This window comes from Lycium barbarum, chromosome 10, assembly GCF_019175385.1.
Source record: "Lycium barbarum isolate Lr01 chromosome 10, ASM1917538v2, whole genome shotgun sequence".
NCBI lineage: Eukaryota > Viridiplantae > Streptophyta > Magnoliopsida > Solanales > Solanaceae > Lycium > Lycium barbarum.
The window spans coordinates 97,035,502-97,063,294 of record NC_083346.1 but is presented as its reverse complement, the minus strand read 5'-3'; the positions used below and the strand labels follow the sequence as shown (position 1 = coordinate 97,063,294).

General features: G+C 38.2%; 1 protein-coding gene and 1 long non-coding RNA gene across 2 annotated transcripts; both read left to right on the top strand.

Annotated features, from left to right (window-relative positions):
• Positions 1–1,572: 1,572 nt before the first annotated feature.
• LOC132614437 (uncharacterized) lies at positions 1,573–19,278 on the top strand. The gene is made up of 3 exons (XR_009572299.1): positions 1,573–2,204; positions 17,498–17,589; positions 18,550–19,278. It is a non-coding gene; the product is annotated as an uncharacterized LOC132614437 (long non-coding RNA).
• Positions 19,279–25,702: 6,424 nt separating this feature from the next.
• LOC132613160 (DEK domain-containing chromatin-associated protein 3-like) lies at positions 25,703–27,361 on the top strand. Its single transcript, XM_060327211.1, has 4 exons — positions 25,703–25,820; positions 26,622–26,909; positions 26,968–27,245; positions 27,290–27,361. The coding sequence occupies exons 1-4, from the start codon at positions 25,703–25,705 to the stop codon at positions 27,359–27,361; spliced, it is 756 nt and encodes a 251-aa protein (XP_060183194.1).
• Positions 27,362–27,793: the final 432 nt, after the last annotated feature.

Below are 27,793 nucleotides of genomic sequence, written 5' to 3'. Positions count from 1 at the left end.
TACTTATATGCATATGGTTTTCTCACTACTCCGCTCGTGCATACTACTACTACATCGTTCGCCGGGTCCCGGGCCGGTTTTGTGATCGTGCGCACTATGTTATATTCGGCAGTATGATGTGTTACGGTTCCCGAGTTCCTCGCCATAGGGCCGGGTACCGCTTATATACGGCGTTATGATGTGATATGGCATATGATGTGTTCTGATATTGTGATATGTTATGATGATACGATATGTTCGGGGATTGTACAGAGATTTGAAACCTTCTGGAGTATGATGTGTTGTGGCGCCAGCGTCGGAGTGGCAACCACGTTCCTGAGCCCTATGCATGATTTTTATTTGCATGATTTATGTTTTCAGAAAAGGTTTTGATATACTAACTCTGTATCCATTTTCCATACTCCTTACTTCAGTTATGATTCAGATTACTGTATTTCATGCTTTACATACTCAGTACATATTTCGTACTGACCCCCTTTCTTCAGGGGCTGCGTTTCATGCCCGCAGATATAGACGTTCGTTCTGGTGACCCGCCAGTATAGGATCCATATTCCGCTACTTTGGAGTGCTCCCTTTGATCCGGAGCCCATAGTTTTTGGTACATATCTTTCGTTGTACATATTTTTGTATATATGTATATATGACTATTCGGGGTACGGCGGGGCCCTGTCCCGTCATATGTTTCTGTTATGGTTTGTAGAGGCCTGTAGACATATATGTGGGTCATGGGTCGTGTTTGTTCGGTTATGTCCGTGACTTATGCCTTAAGCGGTCCCGTTTGCCATTATGGCCGAAACGACCCATATGTTTGTATATGTATGTGTATTCGGGCGATGTGTATTCCGCCAGCCTGCCGGCTTTTGTATGATATTTCTGTTACAGGTGACCGTTTAAGATGATGTCTGGTCTCAGTATCTGTGCAAATTAACGTATGCTAAATTTGAATAAGTCTTTGATATGTCGATTTGGTAAGCGAATGGGTTTGGGTGTCCAATTAGGACACTAGTCATGGCCCACGGGGCTGGGTCGTGACACAATCTAAGGGCTGACACCCAATTTTGGCCCTCAATATTTTTTAATTAACTAGTCAAGCTTCTTGAATCATAAACAGAGTAAAGTGTCAAAAAATATTTTTTTAATTATTATGGTGTTATTTTTCCATTTTCATTTCGAAAAAATCTTAATATATATTATGTGTATTTTACACATAATTTTAAGTATTAGTTAAGTTCAAACTATGCATTTCATTTAGTACTTATTTCAAAATTGTAGATTTTAAGTCATTTACGGATTAATTACTACGATTAGTCTATTTTATTAAATAAATATTTTACTTTGTTTTAGTCAAGAAGTTTACTTGGTTAATTGGATGATTATTTATCTCAATTTTATTTTAATCTGGTTGGATTTTGATTTGAAAGTGAAGATTAATCTGCTACCGTTTACATACAAGTGTTACCTTTAAGAAATCCGATCAGATCACAAGTATCCCACTTTTAATCATTAATCCAGCCCAATAACCTTTTTTAACCCGGCCCAAATTCTCACTCAATTACCCAGAACCTCTTTGTTCTTCATTATCCAAAACAGAAAGCAACCAAATGTAACCCTAAAGCCCTTCAGCAACAGCTCATCCACACCTATACACAACGTAATTGCCTCTCTCTCCCTCTCTCTCTCTCTCTCCCATTTCAGGCAAAGTCACATTTCCTTTAGCTAAATACCAGTTCTTGTATTGTCATTTTAGTGCAAGAATTACTTTTCCAGACCCATTCCTATCTCTTTTTTACTATTTCATGCTCCCAAACAAACCCAAATCTTGAACCATCAAAAGGGGTGCACTATTATGAGCAAAGGTTGAAGCTCTGTTGACCAAATCACGTGGAGATCAAGCTCAATTGTGGCTCAAACTTTCAACATTTGAATGGGCATCTCAATCTTCAAACGGCTCTTCCAAATTCCCTCTCAGTCAAACCCAAACACTAAATATTTGGGGTTTTATAAATAGAACACTATTCCTCATTTCTTACAACGGTTTTTGGACACTAAAACAACTGATTTTTCAATTCACTTAACATAAAACAAGAAAAATTTCTTGAGTTCACTAAGTTTAAAAAATTTCTTTTGATTCATCTCTTACGTTGAGTTGAAATCAAAGGGGATCAATTCGACTCTTGTCGCCCCCGTCGCTGCATCGGAAAAAGGTAACCTTTCTTCGTCTCTTTCATTTTTTAGTTCCCTTTGCTTTTGTTGTGTTTATTTCATTTCAGTTCTGTTTTTTCTATTTTAATATAATAAATCAATTTCATGAGTGTCTTTGCTTTGTTTGATATGAAAGTGTCGATTTCTAGTCCTAAAGGAAGTGCTTTTCCCTTTTTTGCAAATCTGATTTCTTGTTAATAATATCTATGTTCAAATGCCTTTAAATCATGTGTAGAGATATTTGGATATGATTAACTAACGCTATGGCCCGATGGGATCGAACGAGAATAGAGATGGATAGTAATTTATGTTTTGGCTTAAGGATCTCCCACATTTTTTACTATTGTTATTTCAAATGCTGACTTTGAAAACTTTAAGTGAGCTTCAGAACTTTTTTTTTTGTTGAATTAAATGAAAGATGAACCAGTGGTGTTAGTTTAAATTAGTGACGTTTGGTTAAATTCTTTCACAATCCTACCTGCTTGCTTTCTCGAGTGCCCAGGCTCCTGCTAAAACAAGTTCTTAGTGACCTTAAGCATGAAATAGTTTTATGTGTTCTTTCCTACCTTTAACAAACTACTCTTGAAATTTAAAAAAAAATTGTTTCATGCTCGAATGTTGGTGAGAGTATTCAACTCTTATTCTGCCCTGCTAATATTTCTGCTCAAGCAGTTTAAATACCCAGCCATTGTCTATGTTCTTGCTAAATCTGTCAAACTAAAAGAGAAATTCTTTTCCATATATGTTTCCCTCTGTTGAGTTTATAATATATCACATTTTATGAATACCTTTTGTGTTTTGACGTTGGAGTTCACATGTTGGCTTTAATCTATTGACTTGGTTTGCTTTGAATACACATGTTGGAGTTCATTCTTTGCTTTAAATATATGTGTAGTTCTTAACGAGTATTGAATCTAATTTTCTTTAAAATATCACTATTTCGATGGTTTTATATGTAGTCATTGTTGAGAATTTTGCCTGTCCTTTAATGCAATTTGCGCCTGCCCAAGTTCTATTAAAGAAAGTGTGTTTCATACTTGAAAGGTTGTTTGAATAAACAGTTAACTTTGATTCTGCCTTACTTGTTTAAGCAGAAGTGTTATCAATTTTCATCACTGTCAAAAGTCATATGATAAGCATTTGTTGAGATACTAGAATGCAACTCTTTAGTAATTGTTTGCTTCATAGGTTATTTGTTTCCTTTAGTGCTAAATAAACAGTTGTTTTAGCCAGGGCGCTATGGTAATTGGATCTTGGCCAAATTAGCTTATTCCTGTTTACTATACATAGACTCTAGCCATTTGTGACTCCTATACTATCTTATTATCTGAACAAAGGAACTGCTGTAAAAAATAATTCACTAATTTAAATCAACTTTTAAGTTTAATAGTGTATTTATCTCTTGTTTGCCATGCTATGCTAAGTGATATGTATCGGTAGATTCATGAGATCATTGAAGTTGTTTCTATACCCTTAGTTGAAGCTTTAATTTTTCTCTAAATATGTGGGCTATTTAGGTGAAATCAAGCTTTCTAAAAACTGGCAATCATGTCTTTAGGTGTTCCATATACACATTGCATCAACAGAGAAACTGTGTGATCTTAGTCCAGTTTACGTTTAATTCCTTCCATTTTTTTGCTAATTTTTTATTTCCTTTTTTTATGCATGAACTCACCCGAGACGAGTCCAACTAGACTTATGCATTTTCCTCCACATTATATCGCTGGGCCGAAAGCCCAACATTGCATTAGATAGAGTCGGACCACATGCATTCAAGGCCCAGCCAGGAGTGAAAATGGCATAAGTTTACGGTTGGTGGTTTAGTAAACCCACCAGCCCATTTTCTTTTTCTTTCAATTATATATGTGTGTATACTTGTGAATTCTTGTGTATTATTGAAACTCATAGTTAGAACTATCATGCCAATATTATAAACTCCATTTTTTGGCAAAAAGTCTTTAAGGAAAAGAGTTTTTTTAGGGACCAAAAAGTGTTTCAATTATATATAATATTGGCATGATAGTTTTTTGCAAGAAAGAAAACATTTTTAGCAAATAATCACATTAATCACACATTGAAACTCGTCGGTCAATCGTAATCTACGGATCCTTAATACTAGGGTGATTAAAATTTTTCTTAGGGGATCACCAGAACCCTTACTTCGAACTCTAGTCCAAAAAAGATTTTTCTCTTGCTTGATAAACCTGTTTAAATCCGGTTTTCCTAATTTCCCTTAATAAATTAGGTGGCGACTTAAAAAAAAACTAAAATCCAATTAGTGCACCAACAATTTCGTAGTAGCTTTTATGTGGCCTCGTAAAAGTGAATCGTAACACTGAGCTCCAAAACTTGTTAGAAAAGTAACTAAATCCCGAACAAGTGGAGAAAAGAAAATGCCGCACCGGTTTCGGTCCAAATCAGGTGCTAATTGATCACAAAACTCACTATCGACCAGTCTAATGAAATCCATGCAAAATTCCGCAAAAGGTAGCCTTTTGAATCACCCAATTTGGCCTTAAAATGAGAGAGATATGATGTTTTAAATTTTTTGAAAGAATGCAGAATTTTTAAGGGCGAACTCAGGGGCAAAATTACACCAGAAAACCAGCATTGAATTTATTTAGTAAATGGCCTTCTCTCCCTCACACGATGGCGAAACGCGACGAGTCTTGTAGCTATAGCTCCGAAATTACGATACGGATCTAACGGTTCAATCGAAACACAAAACAAAGGTAGTTTGCTCATTATGGTACCTATTTTGTTCAAAATTGCGTCGAAACAAAAAACAAACACCATCCAACCCAAACACATTCGAATCTCATCGGATTCTAACCAAAATTTGTAGACAACTCCAAAATCATAATACGAACCTGCTCGAAGTCTTAAACATCCAAGCGGGACCGTATTGACCCGATTTTGACTGTGGTTAACTCCAAATCATCTAAAAAGCTAGTTTCTCAACCAACCACCTAAATCACAATCAAACCTTCCGGGAATTGAACCAACGACTCGATTAAGTCATAAATCACATTTTGGACTTAAAGCAATTTTTGAAATTCGATTACGGGCAGGTTTACCCAAAAGTCAACTTTTGGTCTGTCATGACCCAACCCGCCATGACTGGCACCCATGCAAACTCCTACTGGGTGAACCAATACGCCTAACCATCTACTCAAATAAAGTCCATTTTTATTTAGCCAATTCTTAACAAAATAAATGCAAGATTAATCAAAAGTAGTCATGCCAATAAAACAATAGTGTAAATGCGGAAGTCCTAACTATTACAATCCCAAAATTTGAAAGTCACCGTACAAGGACTCTAATCCAAAACACGTCTAAGAAATTCATACTATCTGAGATAAGTAAACATCAATGTCTAGAATGGAAATAGATATCAGATAGGGCAGATCTTAGGGCGGTCCAGGATGGATAGAGGCTCACCCTTAATCTATCAGCAAATGGCTTCAACGCTAAATATGAGGTCGGGTAGTAGTCTCTGGATCACAATCGGCACTCAAAAGAATGCAGAAAGGTAGTATCAGTACAAACACTAAGTACCGGTAGATATCATAGGCCGACTAAGATAGTATCATGCATGAATCACAAAGTCAATAAAATAGACAGACCAGTCAACAACACAAAATCAGATAGCCAACACCAAGTCAATCAATGATAAAAATAAAAATAAAGTCCATCATAGATATTCACAATCTAGCCAACCAATGATATTAACAATCTAATCAACAGAAACAAGCACTGCAATAAACCTCCCAACAATAGTCTCGCATACTCAATCACAGATCACTCATGTACAAAAATGCTAATTGGTGTCTTTGGCCAATAGCCATGACTTGCAGGGGACCCATGGTGCCCATGTACCGCTCGTTCCGGAACGAACCTCGGACCACGAGCTTATAATCAAGGTCACATCCTCACCCCCTGTTAAATGTGCCTGTTCATAACTAGGTCACATCTTCACCCTCGATCAAATGTGCTTGTTCATATCTAGGTCACATCCTCACCCCCGATCAAATGTGACTCGTCATATATAAACATATTTGTTGTCACATCACTTTCAACGATCGATTATCAATTTTTATCCCAATTTCATCAAGAAGATTATATTAACTTCTTACCACAATTATCATCAAACTGTACGTCCCAACACATCGAATAGTGGCACTAAGCCCACATGATCACTCAATCAATAACATATAGGAATTACAATCACACATATTATGCCTGAAGACTAGAAATGCCTTCTCCTATCAATTTCATAACACATACAATCAACTAATCAAAGTCTAACTCAAGTAGACTATAACCTACCTCACTTGCAGAGCTGGAACAATGCGAATCACTCCGCTATAGACTTTCCCTTATGTAATGCCTCGGAACGCTCAAAGTTTAGCAATTAAGATGCTAAATAAGTCACAATCACTCTAGTCAACAATATCAATACAAGGAACACCTTTCCCCTTTACCCCATTCTAATGGGTGAATGCTTACTACGCTTAAATCCTCTTAACATTGGTCTTAGCAACCATAGACTATCAATTCACAAGGTTATTTAATCAAGTTAACTCTTACAAGCAGTTTCTACGGTCAAGCTACCATTTTTAAGAAACCCTCGGCGTCAATTCACTTAGTTCATGTCTCTAATGTTTTAATTCATGATTAGAAAGGGATATCCCAAGCCTTTAGATGATAATCACACAATAACATTCATAACCCAATAACTATTGAAAGTCTATTAAGTTCTAGGGTTACTATTCACAATTCACCATGTAGACCCATTAGAATGATGATAATCTTAGGGATGAATGCGTAATGAAGGAAGGGATGGTTGAGACTTACCTCTCAACAATATTCTTACCCTAGCTTTAGAATTTCACCATAGGTACTCCTTGGGAGCTGTTTTGGAGTTTAATAAATAAAGAATTCAGAACTAAGTGTTTAAAAATCGAGATTCTGTCCTCGTCGACCGCTGCGGCGGTCAATCCGTCACTGCAACGATCTTGCTATAGCGGGCAAGTGCCCGCTGTAGAGGACCTAACCAAAAATCATCCTCCGTTGTGGCGGCCATGGTGCCGCTATAGCGTAAGCGCTACAACGGTCCAGTGCCCGCCATAGCGGACACGCCCATTTCCCGTCTGATCGCGGCAGCGAGAGCTCCGCTGCTATAGTGGTCCCGCCGCAGCATTAATTCATCCGCTGCAGCGGTTCCACTGAACCAGTGAGCTTGCTAATTTCACAGTTTTTCACTCTACCACACAACACTTCATCTGAGGCCTCACAAACACAAACAAAACATGCACATTAATGTAAAACCAACATATGGACTCACCCGTAGCCTCGAAATTCCCAATGGAGGTCCAATTCCCTACGTCACCCCTTAATGGACTCAACACAACCAAGCAATAATCACAAACAAGCCAATTTTTCAGTTTTTAGACTTCTACAATTGAGTTTTTATTAGCTCGGTCTACCCTTGGAAGGGTTCTATTTAGTAGGGTGATCCTAGATTTTCCATAACGACCGGGAGGGTTGTTACATCAGATACCAATTAAAACACCACTCGTCCCCGAACGGACAAGGATGCGGAATCTAGGGAAAGGTACCTGTCTTGGCGAAAAGCTGAGGATACTTGCTACGCATATCCGATTCTATTTCCCAAGTAGCCTCCTCAACTGGGCAATTCTTCCATTGAACTTTCACAGAGGCTATTTTCTTCGATCTCAACTTGCGAACGTCTCTATCTAAAATAACAATCGACTCTTCCTCATACATCAAGTTCTCATCTAGTAAAATCGAATCCTAACGGATTATGTACGAACTATTTCAATGATACTTTTTCAACATCGAAACGTGAAAGACCGGATGAACGCCTGATAAGCCCGGAGGTAAAGCCAACTCATAAGCTACCTCCCCCACAAGCTTGAGAATCTCAAATGGCCCAATGAATCTTGGGCTAAGCTGGCCCATCTTTCCAAACCTCATCACTCCCTTCATGGGTGAGACTTTCAACAACACTTGCTCTCCCTCCCCAAACTCAAGATCTCGGACATTACGATCTGCATACACCTTTTGCGTACTCTGTGCTGCCAAAAGCTTAGCTTGAATTACCTTCACCTTCTCTAAGGACTCTCTCAGAAGGTCCTACTCCACGGTCTTACCTTAAATGCATCGAACCAACCAATAGGGGACCTACACCTCCTCCCATACAAAGCCTCAAAGGGAGCCATATCGATGCTCGGGTGGTAGCTATTGTTATATACAAACTCTGCCAACGGTCAGAACTGATCCCAGTGACGACCAAAATCTATCACACAAGCTCGAAGCATATCCTCAAGAACCTGAATAGTCCGCTCGGACTGCTCGTTAGTCTGAGGGTGGAAAGTTATACTGAGGTCCAACCTAGAACTCAATTCCTCATGCAGATGTTTCCAAAATCTAGATGTAAACGTTGTGCCCCTGTCAGACACGATGGAAATGGGAACCCCATGTAGTCTAACAACCTCACGAATGTAGATCTTAGCTAATTTCTCAGCGTGATAAGTTATCCAAATCGGAATAAAGTGAGCAGACTTAGTCAACCTGTCGACAATAACCATATCGAATCAAACTTCCCCAACGTCTTCGAAAGACCAACTATGAAATCCATAGCTATTCTTTCCCACTTCCAGTCAGGAATGGTCATTCTCTGAAGTGTACCCCCAGGTTTCTAATGTTCATACTTCACCTGTTGGCAATTCAAACATTGAGCAACAAACTCCACTATGTAAGGCTTCATCCTAGCGCACCAGTAATGTTGCCTCAAGTCTCAGTACATCTTAGTAGTGCCAGGATGAATGGAATACCTCGAACGTGAGCCTCTGCTAGAATAGTCTTAATCAAATCACCCACACGTTAATAAGAAGGTGAACAAAAGGAGGAACGGGGATGTAGTAGCTGTGAATGATAAAGAGTTCATAGGGGTACCACGATTGAGCGGGATGAAACATGGTATTGAAGAAAAGCTAGTAGGCAAGGACGCGAGGAAAGTGGAAGGGAATGGCAAAGTTGGGATTAACGGTAACATTGAAGTTAAGGATGTGAAGAATAGTGCGAGTAACGGGTCCGTGAAGCAGTTCAAGGCTATTGATGTAGCTCCAGCTCATGCTACAAAGGAGGTTTATGCCTTTATTTTCACTTCTTCAAGAAAGTTCGACTTCAATGAGACTTATTCTTGCCGATCTTTGCCCCTCGGAAGAAACTGATCAGCTACTTCTTTTGAGGTGGTCTACAAGTATCTTGGTCAGATTTTATTGCCTTAGAATGTATTTGTTTCCTTCTAAAAAAAATGTTGTTTCGTGAAATGTAGTTACATGCTGGATCGCTTAGTGGTAGATGCTGCCTCTTGCCATTTGATTCAACCGGTACTTTACTGATGTAACATAACATTTGTGATTGTAAATTTGATATTGTTTTTGTGTTCTAGTTAAAAAAAATTAAAAAAAATAAAAACAAAAAATCACCCACACGTGGCACACAAACTCGCCCCTTAATCCGTAACACCCCCTATCCGTCGATCACAACCTCTTTGGCCTCACCACGCAACACCTTGTCACGAATTTTACACAACTTAGCATCCTCAAACTGCTCAGCCTTAATCTGCTCCAGAAACGACGACCGAGCCTCAACACAAGCCAACATCATGCCCGTGTTAGAAATATCCAGGCTCATAAAAACTGTTAGCTAGAGTCTGAACCTCTCTAGCTAACGGGCGCTCCGAAGAGATCAAAGGAGCCAGACTTCCTATACTAGCTGACTTCTTGCTCAAATCGTTGATGTCACGACCCAACCGGAGGGCCATGACGGGCACCCGATCCTACCACCAGGGCACATCTTAAAATACTCTCATATTCACATCTAGGTGAGCCACATGGCTTACTCATAATTTACATATATCAATAGTGCTAATCTCGTTGGGCAATAATACATTTATATCATCATCAATAACAATGCCGAAATCCATATACACAAGCCGACGAGGTTGTCAAAATGATATACAAAATATGAGCCGACAAGGCTGCAAGACATCTAACCATACACAACTGTCTACGAACCTCTAAGAAGAGTAGGTAACAACATATAGGCGGGACATGACCCCGCCATGCCCGTATGCATGTAAACAAAAGAATAATACCCAAAATTTGTAGCTCCAGATGAAATGGAGCTCCTCTATGTAGTCCCTGAACAAGAAATCTATGGATCAAGCTTGTCTCCCTGGCCACCTGCGGGCATGACGCAACGTCCACAAATAAAAGAACGTCAATACGAATAATGTACTGAGTATGTAAAACATAATCAACATCATAGTAGGAGCATAAGAGACAGCATAAGAAATAGTATAAGATATAGCATAAGATGGGAGAATCAAGAATTAATAGAGTCATTTGTACCTCAAGGCCTTCATCATATCTATTTACTTGTCTTTCATAGGGACCTTCCATTTCCAATACTTACTCATGCATATATACATATATATATACATATTCGTATTCGTACTTATACCCATATTCGTATCCTTATCATACCCGACCATGAAGGTTCAGTGATTCACATACCCGGCCATGACAAGGCTCGGTGATTATACATACCTGGCCCTACCAAGGCTCAGTGTCATTCGTACCCAACTGTAGTAGTGTGTGCGCGATAGGTATCATACCCGGCCATATAAGCTCGGTGTCACATAATGGTCATACATACTTAGACACGCTTACATAAAAGTCCATAAGTATCATTGACTTCATTACCATCGTCATTTTCGTTATATTTATCCTTAGAGGATCATCTATCATATAGGGGAGGCAATAGTATCGTGAAAGTATCGAGAATCATGAGCTTTGGTAATCTTAGAGATAAGAGTCATTTGGAAGACATTACGGAACTCGTGAAAGGACACACACACACACACACAAAAACATATATATATATAAGGAACCATGCCTTAATGAAAGAAGGGTTAGCCTTACATACCTCTTTGTCCTCTTAACTAATTAACGTTCCCCGTCGTAGCTTGAACAATCTACATTAGAAGGATTCATACCATGGTTAAGCCTTAATGACACTCTTAAATTCAAACTAGAATGATTCATAATCTAATGAAAATTGGGCAGCATTTCCCCTATTTCGTCAACTTCCACCATGTTACAAAATAACTCCTAACAATCACAATAACATCCACAATACCATAATCAAGTAATCACATTCCATTAAGCCTTCAAAATTCATCCTTATATTCAACTTATACCAACAACTTCACACCCATTTTAACACATTTTCATACAATGCTTCCTCCTCACTATTACGATCTTCCATAAAAAGATTATATCCATATCATACTAAGAATCATGACTCACGTTAGCTTACTACTCAAAAACATCATAAAAGTTACATTTAACCCTCATTTTCTACTTTCTTCTTCTACCCAAGTTCTTCAATAATCAAGCATTCATGATAACATGAAATAACCATGAAATCTAACCTTTTACCTCATGGGAATGATCTTTGGAGCAGCTATCAACTTATGTTAAAACCCTAGCTTCAATGCTCAAGAATCTCTTGTGGTCTACTAACCCTAGGAAGCCTTCTAACATATGAACACTTTGATTCTTGTCTTTTGATCTTTGTTTTCTCTTGGATTGGGGTGGAATATTCTTGGAGAAGGGTTTTGAGCTCTCAAGACTTGTAGAAAATGAAAAATGAAATAAATGAGCAAAGGCCATCTATTTATACAAAAATTAAAATAAGCCCGATGGACTTATACGAACCATTTATGTGGTCCATATAATATTATACGGTCCGTATAAGTGGACCGTATAACACCACCACGGGAAAGTCCCTTTCTGTAATGGGTTGAGTTATATAGACTCCTTTATACGGACCGTATAAAGTTATACGGACTGTATTAGTGGTCGTATAACTCCCAGTTAAGCGAAACTTTCTCTCATTGATTCGTTTGACTTCCAGTCCTCGTGGACCCTTCTTGCACTTACATAATACTTCATTAACCATACAATAGGCCCTATAACAGTCCCTCAAGACATCACCAAATAAATATTAGCTCAATTATAGGGAAAACCTTTCCGAACTCGACTTATATTTCACTTCCTTCAACAAACTAAAGCTCATATATTCGTACAACCTCAAAACCTTATGGTATGCACCTCAAGCTATCTAGTACCTTTCTTAATCTCGTAGGGGTTTCATAATCACCTTAATCTCACATTAGCCTATTCAAGAAAAATATCAAGAAAAATACTACATACCTGAAGATAATGGTGTCTCTGCCTGAGTCTCTTATGGGGGTGAAAATAAATGCGGGTACCTGAACTTCATGTCTTCTTCTGCTTCCCATGTCATTTCCTCTATATTAGTATTTCTCCATAAAACTTTAACTGAAGCTACCTCTTTGGTTCTGAGCTTCCGTACTTGCCTATCTAGAATGGCAATGGGGACTTCTTCATAAGACAATTGTTTGGTAACTTAGACATCATCTATTGGTACGATTCTAGAAGGATCTCCAATGCACTTACGAAGCATCGATACATTGAAAACTAGGTGAACTGACTCCAAGTCAGGAGGTAGATCTAATTCGTAAGCTACTTGGCCTACCTTGCGTACGATCTTATAAGGTCCAATGTACCGAGGGATAAGCTTGCCCTTCTTGCCAAATCTCATGGCGCCCTTCATTGGAGACACTTTAAAAAATACCCAATCTTTCACTTGGAACTCTAAGTCTCTTCGACGATTATCTGCATAGGATTTCTAACGACTCTGAGCTGTCAATAAACGATCCTGTATAAACTTGAATTTCTCTATAGCTTGCTGGACCAAGTCTGGCCCTATCAATTTGGTCTTTCCTACTTCGAACCACCCAATTGGAGATCTACACTTTCGCCCATATAAAGCCTCATACGGCTTCATCTAGATGCTAGAATGATAATTGTTGTTATACGCAAATTTAATAAGTGGTAAGTGATCATCCCAATTACCTCCAAAGTCCAATATACATGCTCGTAGCATATCCTCAAGGGTCTGAATGGTACGTTCAGCTTGTCGATCAGTCTGCGGGTGAAATGTCGTGCTAAGGCTCACCTGAGTCCCCAAACCTTCTTGGAAAGATTTCCAAAAATTTGCTGTAAATTGAGTCCCTCTATCGGAGATAATAGACATTAGAACACCATGAAGTCGCACTATCTCTTTAACATAAAGCTTTGCATAATCTTCTGCTACATATGTAGTTCTGACCGGTATGAAATGAGGTGACTTCGTGAGTCTATCCACAATCACCCATATAGAATCATACTTACGTTGAGAACGAGGTAAGCTTGTAATAAAGTCCATGTTAATCACTTCCCATTTCCAACATGGAATTTCTATAGCTTACAATAATCCGCCCGACTTTTGGTGCTCGATTTTCACTTGCTGACAGTTAGGACATTGAGCTATGAATTCCGCTATATCTTTCTTCATCCCATTCCACCAATATATAGATTTAAGATCATGATACATCTTCGTCGCTCCGGGGTGAACGGAATAACGGGAACAATAGGCTTCTTTCAATATTTAGTAGCGTAATCCTGCGACATTAGGAACACATAACCTGCCTCGGCATCGGAGAACTCCATCTCCAGAAATCTCAAATGATGACTTCTCCTTTTGAGGGAGTGTTTCTGTAACGAACTAGCATGGGATCTTCGTATTGTCACTCTTTCCACTTCAACTACTAGCGACGAGACCGCTAAATTTTAAATGATAGCTCCCATACTGCCTGAGTCCACTACTCGAACTCCTAGGCTAGCTAACTACTGGAGCTTACGAGCTATCTCTCTTTTCTCTGGCTGAACATTGCATAAACTTCCCATGGATCTACGGATAAGAGCATCAGCCACAATATTTGCTTTCCCGGGATGATACAGGATGTCAACATTATAGTCTTTCAACAATTCCAACCACTGCCGTTGCTGTAAATTCAGTTCTTTCTGCTTGAAGATATACTGAAGGCTCTTATGATCTGTGTAAATATCAAGGTGGACACCGTACAAATAATGTCTCCACATCTTAAACGCATGAATCACTGCAGCCAATTCAAGATCACGGGTCAGATAATTTTTCTCATGCTTCCGTAACTGCCTTGAAGCATACGCAATCACCTTACCATGTTGCATTAACACACAACCTAACCCAACGCCTGAAGCATCACAATAGACAACATAACCTTCCGATCCCTCTGGAAGTGTCAGGACTGGGGCAGAAGTTAATCTATCGTTTAGCTCTTGAAAACTACGTTCACAAGCATCTGTCCATTCAATCTTAGCTGATTTATGGGTCAGCTTCGTGAGTGGTGCAGAAATAGAAGAAAATCCTTCTACAAATCTCCTGTAATAACCTGCTAAGCCCAGAAAACTACGAACTTCCGTAGGGGTTGTGGGCCTTGGCCAAGTCTTCACGGCCTCAATCTTTTGGGTATCTACCAGAATACCATCGGCTGAAATAATATGCCCCAAAAAGGTCACTGAGTTCAACCAAAACTCACACTTAGAAAATTTGGCAAATAACTCTCGAGTTTGAAGAAATCTAAGAATAGTACGCAAATGATCCACGTGTTCTACCTCAGACCTAGAATATACCAGGATATCATCGATGAACACAATCACAAATAAATCTAGGAAGGGCCTGAACACATTGTTCATCAAATCCATAAATGTTGCCGGCGCATTAGTTAGCCCAAATGACATTACCCGGAACTCAAAATGGCCATATCTTATTATGAAAGCCGTCTTCGGAATATCTTTCTCGTTAACTCTCACCTGATGATACCCGGATCTCAAATCTATCTTTGAAAACCATTTGGTGCCTTGTAATTGATCAAATAAGTCATCAATTCTTGGAAGGGGATATTTATTCTTGATTGTCACCTTATTCAGCTACCGGTAATTAATGCACATTTGCAAGGAGCCATCTTTCTTTCGCACAAACAACACGGGTGCTCCCTACGGGGAAAAACTAGGCCTAATAAAGCCTTTCTCAAGCAAGTCCTTCAATTTCTTCTTCAACTCCTTCAACTCTGCGGGAGTCATTCTGTAAGGAGGAATAGATGTGGGCTTTGTATCCGGTAGCACATCTATAGCGAAATCAATCTCCCGCTCTAGAGGGAGACCTGGAAGCTCTTTTGGGAATACATCCGGAAACTCATTCACCTTAGGGACAGATTGAACAGTTGGCGGTTCAGCTTCTAAATCTTGAACCCGAACTAGATGGTAAATACAACCTTTTGTGATCATTTTCCTGGCCTTTAGAAAGGAAATAAACCTACCTTTCGGGGACACAATATTTCCTTTCCATTCTAAAACTAGTTCACCCAGAAACTGGAAGCGAACCATTTTCATTCTATAATCGACATTGGCATAATAAGAAGCCAACCAATCCATGCCCATGATAACATCAAAGTGCACCATTTTTAACTCATGCAAATCAATCATAGTATGATGGTCACAAATCACAACTACACAATTCCTATATACACGACTAGCTATTACCGGTTCACCAACGGGTGTAGATACCTCAAAAGGTTTGATCGACTCTGGTTTGACCCCAAACCGACCCGCAATAAATGGAGTAACATATGACAATGTGGAGCTCGGATCTATTAAAGCATATACATCATGAGAGAATACCAATAATATACCTGTGACGACATCGGGGGAACACTCAAGATCCTGTCGTCCCGTCAAAGCATAAATACGGTCTAGAACTACGGGCTCTCCCTCTGCCTCTACCATGGCTGACTAGCGCATGTAAACCTAGCCCCATAGGGCGCATAGATGATGAAGACCCAACTACCGACCCTGAAGGCTGGGCCCTACCCTTGCTATCAACCGAGGGGCAATCACGCATGATATGGCCTAGCCGACCGCATGCATAGCAAACCTCTGAACCTAGTCGACACTGGCCCCAATGTAACTTCCCGTACTGGGAACATCGTGGCACGGATGGCCTTGCCTGACCCGAATCTCCTCTGAACTGAGAACCTGAAACTTTGACTCGGCCCGGAATAAGTAGATCTGTCAAATCTCTAGCCTGTAAACCGTGGAGGCGCACAAGTCATAGAAGGGCCTGAATGCCTACAAAACTGCTGTCTTTGCCCACCTCTAAACTCACTCACCGGACCCGAAGATCTAGCCCTTTTACTATACCTTCTATCATGCTCACGTTCACTTCTTTGCTACTGTTGGCTTTCTTCCAAATTCTGGGCATGGGCTTGAATGCGTGAAATATCCATATTGTCCTGAAGGGACGCAGTCAAGCACCAATCTATCATGTGTGGCCCTAGGCCTCTCACAAATCGGTGCGCTCGGTCACCTATATCCGCTACCATAACCGGAGCATACCTAGCCAAAGAATTGAAGTGGAGACTATACTTTAAGGCACTCATACTTCCTTGCCTAAGATTCAAGAATTTATAGGCTCCAGCCCGCCGAACCTCTGGAGGCAAGTAATGTCGGAGGAAGGCATCCACAAATTCTTGCCATACCGGGGGAGGTGCATTGACTCCCCTTGAAGCCATCCAAATCGTATACCAATGAACCGCAACATCCCGGAGTCTATAGGATGCTAACTCCACCGATTCAACATCTAAAGCATGCATTAACTGAAGTGTCCTCAACATCCCTACAAGCTATAAACATCAAACGAAGCTAACAGAAACAACAAATCTCGAATCTAGGTTTTATTCTTCCCGTGACCATCCATTCACCATAAATAGGAATATTAAATATTAAAACCGACTTAATTGTCAAAAGCCTACCAAAAAAATTCTAAAATAAGCTCCGTCAATTTGAAAGGTCATAAATAATATTTCAAATCTAACAGAATCTTCAGATCACCAATCAGAGCACGTTTTCCCACAATTAATAATTTATCCAAATAATTGAATGCCGGAATTTACAAAGTGAAACCTTCTCCCAAAGTGAACCAAATGATATCCGTTTGTATTCAAATTTGGCTAGCAAGTAAAAATAATTATGACGGAGCTTCTGGAATAGACGATACGCAAACTAGAGTACCGGTTCTGAAAAACGATTGACCGGGTCGTTACATTTTCCATATTTCTTCGATCGTCATTCATCATTTTCTCTTCCCATCTTTATTTATAAAAAATAACGATTTCTCTCTCTGATTGTAAAACCTGGCTTATTTGATTGCGCTAAGCTAACGAGTCTTTGCTTTCGTGTCTTGATTGGAATAGAAGATTCATGAGAGCTTTAGCAATAATTTGGTATGAAGAACGTTACACCATCAAATACAAGATTGTTCTCAAAAACCTTAGAAACTGAAAAGGTATAGTTCCTACATTTTTTTCGCTTTTCAAGATTTAAATTCTGTAAATTTTGCCCAGTATTTTTATTTGAACGTATTTTTTATTATCTTGACATGAAAAGAATTGCAACCTATAATTTTTGAATATCTAGATTCTAGTTTATAATACTGAGTTGATTAAATCTAACATATATGTGCAAAATTAGCCAATTATTGACTCTTGATAAGCCAAAATTGTCACATAATTTGAGACGGAAGGAGTATATTTTTTATTTTTTAACTCAAGGTGTTAAATTGTAACATGTACTAGGATTTTCATATAAAGGATATGAGTGTTTGATATATCTATAGCTGAATCATATTACATAAGTGTTTTTAGTTATATGCCCGATTAAATAATTGGTTTTAGTTTTCTTTTTCTTTATTTTTTTACATTTTTACTCATTATGTACATATATTTTTTAAATTTAAAAGCCCAAAGTCATTTTTAAATGAGGAACAATCGTTACTGGGGAGTACAAAAGTCACTAATCACTATCAAAAGCCACAACTGTTACGTTTACACATCTTGTTCCTTTGTTTGAGATCCGTCTTCTTCTTCTAAATGTCACCCATGCTTAAATCTTTTCACTCATTTGTAATTTAAGCGAAGCACAAATTATTTCCAATATCGAGTTTCTTTCACTTGACGAGTCTCCATATATTTAGCTAGACGATAATATGTATGTTGTATCTTTGAAAATCACCAAATTTTAGATACATCCATAACAATTCTATTTCTACCAAGGACAAAGAATATCAACAAGATTCGAAAAAAGAATGACAAACAAATGCTACTACAACTCTCAAAAACTCCCACGTCGTTTCTATTCCTACCGTCTCTTCCCCTCTTCAGCACCCAAATATGTTAGTTTGCTTAGTAAATTTGAAGTTGTTACGAAAAAATTGACAATTTATAACTATAAATTAAAATGTTTGCAGATATTGGTGCACCCACTTGTAAACAAGGTGTGGATTCTTTTCAGCTGGTACTTTTATTTTATTCGCTATAATTTGCACAAATTATTTGTCTTAATTAGAATGAAGAGTTGGATGAATTTTCCCAATGGTTAGAAATAGAAAGAGTAAATACGATTTTCAATACTTTGGTTATATGCAACTACAAAGTACCAAGCATTCTAATTGGATTAGAATGGATCCTTTATCAGTCATTCGTTGAATGATAAATAACTACAAGTGACGGAGACAGACGATTTAAATAACGGAAAATTCAATATTTAAAAATTGTATTGAGAATGACTGGAAATATCTTATATACAGGAAAATCCTATAGATGTGAATTATTTACTAATCATTTATTGGGATGACAGTTACGTTGATCTTAATATAGAGGAGACATATAATCGGTCCTAAATAGTTTGAAATTGAGGTGTTTTTTACAGTTTGTGTTTTTTTTTTTTTTTGGTCCAATTGTTGCTTTTATTCTTTTTAGAAGTTAGTTTTAACTCTGATTGGGATGCATCGACCTGAAACCAATTAAGTAATTTAAAGTTAGTTTTCAAGTCCATGTAATTTCATTAGTTTTCTTAAATTACTTTATTGCGTGCTTTTGGATTTGTAATATTTTTGGAATTTTAACTTTTTTGTTTGTATCAAGTCGATACTCTCAGAGAGGTTTGAGGCTAACAAATGTATTATGTTTTTATCGCCCTTTTTCCTTTCTTTTTCTTCATTTTCTCTCTTATTTTTCAGCAAATCTACGATTGCTATACTTATTAGCATGTGTTTTTTTTGTGTAGTTATTGTGTAATTTTTTTTTCATTGGCATAAACAAATTAAACTAAATGTAGAGATTATCTATATTTTATTTATTTACATCAAACCTTTTGTATTTTTCATGTTTCTTTCATTAAATCTACGATTCTATATGTACGTAAAATATAGTTTCTTTAACGACCGCGCGAAGGGCGGGCAAGTGCACTAGTATAATTAAAATCTAAGATCAACATGTTGTAGAATGTGACGCTAATGATATTCTACCAATAGCACTAAACATACCTTGTTTTTGTTGGTAGCGAAATCTAAAACTGAAAATCATATCAAAACTTTGGATCAAGTAGTAACTATTGTCTATCACAAATATGTATATAGTTGGTTTCTGACACTCTTTTGTTTTTATGATTGTCAAACTATTTCAGAACTAGATAGAGATCTGGTCTGTAACCTGCTCTCTGTGCACCTTGCACCATCCGTAGAGAATAGTTGTAAAGCCTAGCTACTTGCTGCACACAAGTACAGCTATGAGTTGGCTCATGCTTTATGTCAAAGTGAATGAGTGGTCTCTATCCATCTCACATGCTCCCACTATATATACAACATAATGGTAACATATTGAGCAAACTTTAAAACCTAATCTAAATCTGTCACGACCCATTTTCACCAAGTCGTGCGGGCACCTACCTTTCCCACCTCGATAAGCGAACCCTTATCCCAACAATCATAAAAACACAAATAAGCGGAAGAAGATAGAATAACGTAAGTCTCAGGATAATAATATAAGAAAATGCAGAAGTAAAAGAAATACACCCCAGTATCTGATCTGGTCATACAAGAGCAACTAACGAAGTACTACAAGTTTGAATAATAGTAATACATCAATAGTCTCAAAATCATGTCTCAGGAATGGAAATAAAGGAAGAGTCTTCGGGCAGCGAACGTCCTCGTGCTCACCCTGAAAGACTTGAATCAGCAACCTCGAAGATCAGCCACGATGAGTAGAAGTCGATCCCACCTACTACTCTGCAATCATAAAAGAATGCAGTAAGTGCTAGTCAGTACAAACAATAAGTACTGGTAAGTATCATAGGCCGACTAAGACTAGCTAGCGTATAAAAAGATAACAAAGCAAGATAAACACATAAACCAACAAGTACAAGTCAACACGAATCCGTATCCATAGTACAAGTCATCACCTATGTTATAGCATCTAAACCCAACTGTGCCAACTCTCAGTATAGTCAATCAGAACCAGTACATCACAATAGTATCACAACAAGTCATCACCTATGTTATAGCATCTAAGCCCAATTGTGTCAAGTCTCTGTATAATCAATCCGAACCAATATATCACAATAGTATCACAACAAGTCATCAGAATCAAAGGTACAATGCAATGCAACAATGTATATATGATGAATGCAATACATATACATTGTACACATGTACTCTCACGATGGAACATCACATCTCGGCAGCACAACCCATGGGGGACCCGTGAAGTCCATGCACCACTCTTAGGGCTATTCACAGTTTTGATTAAAACCAAAATCAAACCGAAAATTTAACCAAACCGAATAAAAAAACCAACATTTGGTTTGGTTTTAAATTTTAAAAATCGATAATATTTGGTTTGGTTATGGTTCTATTAAAAAATAACCGAATTAATAAGTGAACCAAACCGATAAATTATATACATAAATTTTATAATTATTTATTTGTATAATATTAGTTTTCATAAATAATTATAGATATTTTATACCTTTTAATCATTAATTTGATTTTTGGTCTACTTATTTCACATGATTGTTTAAGGCTCATGCTTTTAAGAATATGTCCAAGCCCATGTCTTTAAGTCTTTTAACTTTTTTAAGTGTAAACCTACTAACAGAAGCTCACGTTAGAGTCTAATGTCTTTAACTTAAACTTTTAGCCTTTCTTTGTCAGCCATTAGATTTTAGGTTTTTTTTTTTTTTTCGAATTTATACCTTTTTTTTCCTTGTCTAAATGGTTCCTAAACTTCAGTAATATCAGCATTTGTTGCAACTCAAGCACATGGTAATACCCTAATACTTCTTCTATGGGTAATCCTTCTAAAAAGCATAAAAGAACAACTCCTTGTAGTATGATGTATGTTCCACATTAAACTATAAATAAAAATTATCGTTTGAAACAAAAAAAGACATGTCTTTTTCAACTTTTTAATGCTTTACTGATAAGTCTCATGGCTGCTAGTCATAAACCGAAAAATCGAACCAAACCGAACCAAACCGACAATAACCAAACCGGTGGTTATCATTTTATTTGGTTTGGTTATGGTTTTAGACATTTAAAAACCGACTAAATTGGTTTGGTTATGGTTTTAATCAATAACTGACCCAAACCGAACCATGAACACCCCTAACCACTCTCACGATCCCAGCAAAGACCTCGCGTATCAGACACTCAACCGTTCCAGGCAAGCAACCTCGGGCAACGTACACTCAGTCCGCTACGGTAAATGACCTCAGATCACGGACTTTCATCTTTCTTTTACGCTCTCTCGCAGAAACCTCGAAGGCTATACTCCCTCACTTCCATCATCAGTACCATAACTATGCAGTATCAATGAATCATGGAAATGAGTATGAATATGATGCAATGTAATATCAACAACCAATTCAATCCAAACAGTACCACCCAGAGCACACAATTAGTATCAACAATAAGGCTACACAATAGGCCACAATGAAATCATAATCTCATCTCAATACTGAATCAAGTAAAGTACCGCAATATCATAGTCATTATATAACACTAGTCACAATTTCCCAATGTCTCAACATGACCACAAGCTAATAAGTAAATAGAACAAGATAAGTAAATCAACACAACGGCATGACTAGCCCCCAAATCATACAACAAGGCCCAACCTAAGACAATATCCAACCCAACTTCGCACCCAAAGGTTTACAGACATTCTCTGACAATATTATCTAAACATACTCTTCGTTAATCGAAGTCTTATCATAAGGTAAACCATAACCTACCTGGAGATTCGAACAGCAAAGTGTCCAATAATTGAACCTTAGTATTTCCCTTCATTTGAGCCTCGAGATAATAGAAGTCTAAACATATCCAAATCATGAAATTAGAATCAAGAAGAACATCATTCAAACATTACTTCTATTCAAAACCCAAATCCCAACCTATGGAATGGGGTTTATGAACTAGAAAGGTAAAATTAGGAATCTATAGGTGTCAACATGAAATTAATGTTCTAGGTGATCAGTTCCTATCAATTAGAAGCTAGATTAACTCATGAAATACTCAAATTCGGATTCTAGGTGAAACCCCCAATTTTTGGTATAAACCCTAACTTTCCAATTCAAGAATCTATCACTAATAATGGAAGATTCATGATTGACAACCTTAGATATATCAAATTCTATAATAACCCAACCAATTTTCGTCAACATAAACAACTTAGAGAGTCTAAACCATTTTTATGAATTTTCATGAAAAACCCAAATTGATTCCTCTTGATTCTAGGAATTCTAGCCTTAGATTAAGGATTAATAGAAGTAAAAGGAGGATCCTAAGACCAAGGAAGTCACCTTTGTGAAGAAATAGCCAAAACCCTCTAAAAATCGCCTCCCAAGCCTCAAGATATGAATATGAAATAATGACAAGAGGCTGGGGTTTTAATCACTTTTAAGTCACAGATTCAATCATCACCGCTTCTGCGGCATCGTGGCGGTCCCGCTATGTCTGTTTCTCAGACCGCTACGGCGGTCTACCCAGATTCTCACTACGCCGCTTTTGCAGTCATGGCGGTGCCGCTATAGCTGTAATGGTGTCTCCATAGGGGACACCAGACACCAGAGTCTTAAACTCAAGTTCATAATTCACCCCGAAATTTTGACTATCACCGGAGACCATTTACTCACAAACCAGATATGTAGATATATATAAAACATGCTACAAACACACTCGTGGCCTCAGAATTCCCATCGGGGGTCTCGTTGACCGAGTCAACCCCCGATACCTCAAAACTAACTTCCCAACCTAAGTCCCAAAATGCACCAGAGTGCATTGGGAACAAAACCGAACATGGATACAAGTTCTAAAAGACCATCTGGACCTCTCGGAATCGACGGATTCCCAAAAAAGATCCATTTACGCAAAAGTCAACTTTGAGTCAATCATTTTCTCTTTTAAGCCAAATTTCCCCAAAACTTACCCAAATCAACTCCGATGAACTCGGGAAGCGTGCCAATGATCCCTGTGGGTCAAATAAGAGCTAATAAGAGATCAAAAGGGTCCGAACGCAATAATGACCAAACGGGTCATTATAAAATCGTGCAAAGCAGCCAACACAAGTTCTCAAGATATCTCAAGAACAAAGTCACATACTAGTTGAAGAATCTGATCCAGACACAAGTTTTAGTCTAAGTTCTTTATATTGTTGTGAGTCTTTGTTCGTTTGTGCTTAAAATTGTAAACCTACTCTTATTTTTAAAGGAAGTTGTTTGAAGGTAGATCAAAAGTCTCAAAGGGTGCTTGTTCGAAGTGTGTTTCCTCAAGCTGTTGAGTGTTACATTAGGCTAAGATTAGTCTAAGTGTATTAGTGTCCTTAGCTAGAGTTAGCTAAGTGGAGTTGTTTGCAATCGGAGTATTGCAAGGGTTGAGGGACTATGAGAGCTAGTTCCTAGGCTACATAAGTGTTATTGTAAGGGTAAGGGAATATGAGAGCTCCTAGCTTACGATAAATTTGTAACCTGAAGTTTCTCGGTGTAGTGGAGTTGAAATCCTACTTGGGTAGGTCGTGATTTTTAATCCCTTGAGCAAAAAGTTTTTCTCCATAATATCTTGCCTTCTGTACTTACTGTGTTGTATAAGAGAACTGGTACTCAACCAGACTCGTCATATATTGTGCTTAGTGGACGCACAACCTGCATCAATTGGTATCTAAAAAGTTAACACCTAGAAAGGATCCTCTTCATGGCTAGCTCGTCAAACCAAATGAAGGGTGAGTGTATCTCAAAACCACCAATATTCATTGCAGAACACTATGACTGGTGGAAAGCTAAATGGAATAATTCATCACTGTTGAGAACCCAGAGCTATGGGACATTATTTCTGATGGCCTTCTTACTCCTGCACAAGATAGTTATACCTTACAAAAGGATACAAAAGCTAAAAGGATTCTTCTTCGAAGCATTGGATCAGGTCAATAGTTGCCTTTTGTAAGACAACAAAGCATATTTGGGAGGCTCTCAAAAGTGCACACAATGGATTGGACAAGTTCATTACAAAGTTCGAACTTTTCAAGACAAAAAATGATGAAATCGTCCAAGATCTAGAAAGGAGAAAGTTGAAAGAACAAGAGAGTCTGAACCACAAGGCAGCTGTTGAAAGTAACTCAAGTGAGGAGGAGTCTGACCCGGACTGTTTAAATCAAGGACGTAAAAAGAAAGCTCGAAGGAATAGTCAATCTCGAAAGGAAAACTCAGATAAATCAAGGGAACAACATTGTTGTTTCAAGTGTGGGAAACCTGGCCACGTTATTAGAACTTGTCCTTCTCACAAGCAGAGTACCTGGAAGGATATCTTCAGCAGATCTAAAGATAGGAATGTCCAAAGCAAAGCGTTCATGATTGACGACAATGAGGCTTTTGAAAATGAATCAACGTGTGCACTCATGGCCAGATCCGACTCGGATAGTGAAGATGACAATACATAGGTAAATTTCTTTGAAGTTCACAAGAACTTAAAAAAATACTCTCAAATAAAGTTGATGTCCTTGAAAATGCTCTAATCAATTCTTTTCATCATCTTGTTAAAGAAAAGATTTATATGTATGAGGAAATCAATGGGTTGGAACTTGAAAGAGATGATATGGGAGCAGCCATTGCAGATCTTGAAAATCAAATTGCTGAAGTAACCGGAGAAAACTCTCTGTTAAAGAATCAAAAGAAGCAATGGATGAATACTCCGAAAAGGAAGAAGTCTGTGAGGCTCAACTTGAATTGGAAAATGAGCTTCAGAAATTCAAAGTGAAGTTCACTCTGAGTTAGAAAAGAACAGACAACTACAGGAGGATATAAAAGGGGTTAGTATTTCTCTGGACAAATCTTTTAATTGGTCCTAGTCTATAAATGAGACTGCTCCTACAGTCATGATTGAGTGTGAAGGCAACAAGAGAATTGACGTTCAGGATGATAAAACACCTAACAACCTTGTTAAATAAATTGATGCTCAGAGTAGAAATCGTTTGAATACACACAATGTTTGGAGAAATTGCCGTAGGGATGCCTTCAGAATTAGACATCTGTATCTTCAAAAAAGAAAGAAATCCATCAAAAGGAAACCCAAAATGGAGAGACCTGGTCCCTGGATAAAGAAGAAGGTGCTACCTGCATGGGCAAAGAGGGATCTGATTCATCTGTTTTATCATGATGGGGGACACAAATTAGTTTGGGTCCCTAAGTCTGGTAAATAATTCTGCTGAAAGTCTTGAGTGAAAGGAGGTAGTCAAAAGGGATACTCTCAGTGTGGCTTAAATATTAGACTGCTTCGAACAAAAATAAATCAAGTTTTTGCTCTCACTCAAGACCTACCAAAATAAGAGTGTGTTTTTTGAATTGTGGCAAAACTGGCTCTCTACTCTCCCAAATATGTGAAACTTGTTGTGCTACCTCCAAAGGTTCCTCTATATGATTGGAAATGACAAGAGTAAAGGTATACACACAGGGCAATATTAGGATGATTGAAGTATTGAAGAGTTTGCTTTTCTCAGAGTTCATGCCTGATACTCGTTAGTCAAAGAACCTAGTTCCCTAGACTTAGGTTAGTAGTTCTTCAGTACTGATATGTATTTAAATGGCTAAAGGGAGCCATGTCATTAAACGTTTTCCTTATATCAACCCTGCTGATCCAAAATGCCTCATCTATCTGAACTAGCCTAGTTGATAAAGAAAAGTTCTCCCAGCCAATCAAAATTGGTTCGTCGCTGACTTCCCTTAACTAAAAGGCTCCTTTCCCCTTTCTCTCTTGATCTCTCCGACTATCCTCTCTTTAGAACTCTTAGTGAAGAACTCTGGGCTTCTACCTCCTTCTCTCTAGGTTTAATCATGCCTCAAAACGAATTTTTGACCATGCCTAAAATAAAGATTGCTCGCTCACCCTCTAAAAGCTCAATCCCATCAGACCTAGAACCTCAATCCTCTCCCCCCAAAACCCTATTTCGTCGAATCAAGATCCTTCTATCACTCCCTCGAAACCCAAAATTCCAGATTCCTCTAGGACTCACAAGAGTCAGATTTTCAAAAAATTTGTATCCTCTTCTAAAAATTCTCCTTCCAAACCTACTGAGACTGTTGTGGAAGATCTTCAATACATCGAGGACTTCGAAGAAAATGAAGAAAAGGTTGAGGACACGGAGATGCTGGAGAAATCCTCCACAATCATGGAAGTTAGTTCCTTCAAACAGGGTGAAACAATATCTGATGTTATGGAGAAGGGAGTAGAGAGTGGGATGTGTTGTGATGATGTTCCACTAGTGGAAAAACGCAATAGTGGAAGTCAGAAAAAAATTGTCAAGAGGGAAACCTACTGAGGAATCGGGTCCCTCTACTTAAGAGAAGTCAAAGGAGACTGGAGAAAAGAAGAGAACAAGGCTACTGAGAAAAAGGCTCGCTGACGAGGAAATTGATCTACTGGAGAATATCGTGGTTTCTGAAGTCGAGAGAGAGAAAGGGAAAAATCCTACTCAAGAGAAAATAAATTCCAAGGAAAGAAGAAATGAAAACGAGAAAGCATCTGAAGAGAAGGAAATCAAGGGAGTTAAGGAGGATGAAAGGGAGGAGGATGTACAATCTAGAGAAAAGGGGAGATCCTCATCTTCTGGAAAAGGAAAAGTCAGTTCAAAAGGATTAACTGATTACTTTGCAAAATGACGAAGGCTCAGAGAATTAGAACTGCAGAGGCAAGAGAATCTGAGAAACGAAAAAGTGCTACTTGGGAGAGTGTTTGATGAAAAGATCACTGAGGACAATGGGATGAATGAATTAGTAGAGATCACCGAGTTCCAACAGTAGAGTCCTCTTTTTGTTGCTCCGGGACGAAAAGTGTTTGGCAGAGAAGTAAGGGAATTTTATGCAAAGCTATGCTATTCTGATGACAACACTACCTTGATGTCTTATGTGAATGGATCTGAGATTGAATTAGATGAAGTCAGGCTGAGCAATATCCTCGATGTACCTACTGACAGAATGAAGTATGTAGAGGGAAAAGTCACTCAAGCTTTCAAGGACTTGATTGTCAAGCTCGAAGGAACATCCACTGGAGAATGGCTCTTCAAAAAACAACTCAAGCTTGAATATCAGCTTCTGTTCGAGCTTGTTAACAAAGTGTTGCTACCAAGAACTGAGGGGAAAAGCAAAGCTTACACCACTGACCTGTATCT

Coding starts and splice junctions, on each gene's coding strand:
- LOC132613160 (XM_060327211.1), top strand. CDS start 25,703: ATGGAGAGACCTGGTCCCTGGATAAAGAAGAAGGTGCTACCTGCATGG. Junction 25,821..26,621: donor AGTTTGGGTCCCTAAGTCTG/GTAAATAATTCT, acceptor CCAAAATTCCAG/ATTCCTCTAGGACTCACAAG. Junction 26,910..26,967: donor GGAAAAACGCAATAGTGGAA/GTCAGAAAAAAA, acceptor CCTCTACTTAAG/AGAAGTCAAAGGAGACTGGA.